This window comes from Helianthus annuus, chromosome 15 (assembly GCF_002127325.2).
Source record: "Helianthus annuus cultivar XRQ/B chromosome 15, HanXRQr2.0-SUNRISE, whole genome shotgun sequence".
NCBI classification, from domain to species: domain Eukaryota; kingdom Viridiplantae; phylum Streptophyta; class Magnoliopsida; order Asterales; family Asteraceae; genus Helianthus; species Helianthus annuus.
The window spans coordinates 9,931,231-9,935,076 of record NC_035447.2 but is presented as its reverse complement, the minus strand read 5'-3'; the positions used below and the strand labels follow the sequence as shown (position 1 = coordinate 9,935,076).

Here is a 3,846-nt window from a genome sequence, read left to right as displayed (position 1 = left end):
ACTCTCGCATTGGTCTTCTTGGCCTCTTCAGGCTTCTTGTTGTATTTAGGGCAGTTGGTCTTAATGTGCCCCTTCTCATTGCAACGGTAGCACGTTGCGTCTTTCATTTTCTTGCAATCTAAGGTTTTGTGATCCGTGGACTTGCATATACCACAAGCATAGGTTTTTGGTTGGGTCTGTGAGTTCGACTCAAGTCTGCACTTTCTAAAGCGCTGCTTCTTGCAAATCTTGCATTTGGGCTTCTCACCCGAATGATGCCCATCTTTCTTTGACTCATATCCTTTCTTGGTGTCACTGTTCCCATGGTGTTTCTTGTTCGACCTACATGAACTATCATCTTCACGCTTTCTTTTCTCGGCCTCCTTATTCCTCAGCGATCTCTGCCTGACCGCATCCAGAGTGAGGGATAAGGAAATGTCCGTTACTGATCTAAAAGTAGTTGGCCGAGAAGCCTTCATGCTTGCCTTGATCTCGGGGGCTAAACCACCGATAAAACGAGCGATTCTTTTTGGTTCCGGGGTTACCAGATAGGGAACCAACCGGGACATAGTGTTGAAGCTCATTAGGTAAGCTTGACAGTCAAGGTTTGTCATCACCAATGATAGAAAATCAGACTCTATCTTCTCCACCTCATGCTGAGGGCAGTAATTTTCCCTGATAAGGGCAACAAATTGATCCCACGACATGTTGTACAATGGGATTTTCCCGGTGGCTTGAATCAGAGATCTCCACCATGCTAAAGCTTCGCCCTTAAAAGACTGCGACACAAACTTGACCACGTCTCTCTCAGCGCATCCGCTGATATCAACAACCGTATCCATCTCATCCAGCCACGTCATAGAGTCAATAGCTCCTTTCTCCCCAGTGAAGTCCCGGGGCTTACATGAAACAAAATATTTATAGGAACAACCTTTCTCACGGGGTCCCCTGTTCAGTATAACCTGCTGTGATGGAGCACTGTGGTTTGAGGAGTGTCGATCATCGCCTTTCTTCGGGTCATCCTTCTTGGACAGTGGCTTTGAAGGCTGTGTAGATAGGGTCCTACTACGAGTCCCACTATACTCTTCGTACTGTCTTTCCAAAGCCTTTGTAACCGCGTCGTCGACCAACGCTTTTAATTCAGCACCCGTTAAGGTAACCCGGGCGTTATCAATATTCTCCGTTGGATGGCTATTTATCTCGTCTGAGTTAGCCATTTTAATTGAACTGTTACAGAAAACAAGGACAATAGTTTATGTGGGAGTTTATTATGGAATTTCCCCTTGGGTAATTCATTAACCATGGTCACAGAGACCATATTTGGTTAATTTATTAATCATATCTATTTAGGATTTCTATAATAATTTATCCTAGTTATAAAACAATAACAGTTTTATTTGTTGCACAAAAGGCCTAGTCACATGGACAGTTTATTTTATGGGTTATGATTTCAGAGAATCAAACATGAAGGTATATTGGCACAATGGCCTAGTCACAAGGACATTTATAAATTATATGCTAGGATTTCAGAGAATCAAAGCATTTGAGGTTGAACCTAGTTCATTACTTTTATTTGACAGGGAGTCATCGCTACTACTGTCTTTTGGCACATGTGGAAATGAGCAGGGCCCGCAGGCACGTATTACCACGTAGAGTAAAAGTATGGTCATCTTAATTGATGATTTACCCCATGATTCAGAGATCGATAATTGGGTTTGGAATCTTTGAAGGATCCTCATACAATCAAATAACGCGTGTGATTCAAATGAATCACATCTGCCAGGAGTGTTAACCTGTTTTCAGATGTTTAACAGGGATTTGAATCTTTCTAACAGGTCTTACCATCTTGGCCTGGCCTTATAATGACCCGAAGGCTAGGTTTCACACTTTAAGAAAAATTTTACATAGGCAGACATTTACTTAAAAGGAATGATTTTTGATTCATTTATTTCATATGTAATAGTTATGCATATAATAGCAACATGAAATTTATAAAACAATTATTCATTACTTTACTACAATATTACATGCTGCCCTAATGGGTCTTTTCAAATAGCAACTTACCCACGCAGGGGTTTAAACAAGTACTTACCCTCGCAGGGGTTTAATAACACACGTACCCACGCAGGGGCTTAATAACAAAACATACCCACGCAGGGGCTTTAACAATATAATAGTCCACGCAGGGACTTACACAAATAAAATACCCTCGCAGGGGTTTATTAACAAAACATACCCACGCAGGGGTTTATACTACAAGACTGGCCCACGCAGGGGCTCAACAATACTTGGAAGGATTCAGTGGTCCTTCTTGCTCTTTCCTTTGATCAAGCTTGTCAATCCTTGGAAGAACGTTTGTCGCTCCCTTCGCTCCCTGTGAAATTCTCGCTCTACATAGTCCAACCTTTGCAGAATTTCTTCACGCTCAGGTGGAGAGAACCTTGGTGGTTGCGATTGTGTCCGTATAATAGGTCTTGCAGGTATCTTGCACCCATGAGTTGGGTACCCTACTCCCCATGGATCTCCATAGGGTCCTTGGGTGTTATAGTTAGCCGCTACCACGTACGGATCGGCTTCGGCGTAATTGTAGTTGGTGTGTACTGGCTGCTCAAACGGGTTGTACGCCATGGAACCCGTGTATGCCGGAATTGGGTTATCAAAACCCATAGGCGGTGGTTGTAGTGCAACTGGGTGTGAAGGCCTACCCATTTGCGGATCTTCTTGATGTGGCGGGTAGTGGCTGCCACTTGATTGGAGTGGAGAACTAAAATGAAAGTCTCCTGTTCGCGCAGATATGCGCGCTCCGGTTCTCCTACGCCTTGGTGGTTGCGGGGGTGCCGGTTGAACTGGTGGCGGCGGAGGTGGTGGCGTGACTGCCACAAACCTTGGATCCTCAGAGGGATCTTGTTGCTGTTGTTGCTGCTGCTGAGGCGATGTATGGCGAGGAGGCGTATAGTACCATTCGTGCCTGGTAAACATAGCTTGAAAGCTATCTGGACCAACATAGGGTGATCCGTGGAAGGAAGATCCATCCGAGATCTCTATCAGGTGGTTTGGTGTGCCACTGGCAGGCTCGACAGGGTCCGTATCCTCGTCCCTGTCGTCTGCATGATCTCCAGAGAAATGATCTTATGGCCCTAATGGGTTAAAATTCCCCGGTTCTTGCAGGAAGTTTGCCGGGTTAAACCGGCCCCTAAAAACTGGTGTAGGGTCACCGAAAGAGTTGTGCGATAAGGATCGCTGTAATGGTATGTATGAAGGTTGAGGGTTGTTGGGCTCATAATCTGGTTGTGGCCCATAAGGGTTAGGAGGTGTTGAACTGTGTGAGACCGACCGTCTAGCCGGCTCAAAGAGGTTCCTCCGGTTCTGCCGCGGATCGTCACTCTCCATGGTAGATGGAGCTCGCGCATTCGACGGTCCAGCTTCATTATTATTGGGGGCGGTGATTGGCCCCTTGCCTCTTCCTCTTCTCCTGAAGAATCTTGGCGGCATTTTGTTCGTTCCTGAGCAATATGGCATAAGATAACAAAACAAAATATATGCAAAAATAAAGGACAATACAATTAAAGTGGAATTTGTCCTATGTTGTAGGTCTAGACTCGAAGTTTAGAATTGTGCAATTGTGTAACTGAGATTAAACACAAAAGGCTAGTGTTTAATTCACTCAGTGTTTGCTCTGATACCAACCTGTCACACCCCGATTTCCACGTGTCACCGGTGGGCCCGGTGGGGGAGTATCGTGACGTGGTTGGCAACATAATAGTCAAACAACACAATATTTAATATGCACAGCGGAAGCAATTTAAAAGATGTAATACAACCGAATTTAATTATTGTAATATCAAGTATCACAACGTTCGATTGTTT

General features: G+C 44.6%; 1 protein-coding gene across 1 annotated transcript; it reads right to left on the bottom strand.

Moving 5' to 3' along the window:
• Positions 1-2,277: 2,277 nt before the first annotated feature.
• Positions 2,278-3,471, bottom strand: LOC110913252 (extensin-2-like). Its single transcript, XM_022158100.1, has 2 exons — positions 3,195-3,471; positions 2,278-3,083 (listed from the first exon to the last, which is right to left on the bottom strand). The coding sequence occupies exons 1-2, from the start codon at positions 3,469-3,471 to the stop codon at positions 2,278-2,280; spliced, it is 1,083 nt and encodes a 360-aa protein (XP_022013792.1).
• Between the last annotated feature and the right edge of the window lie 375 nt (positions 3,472-3,846).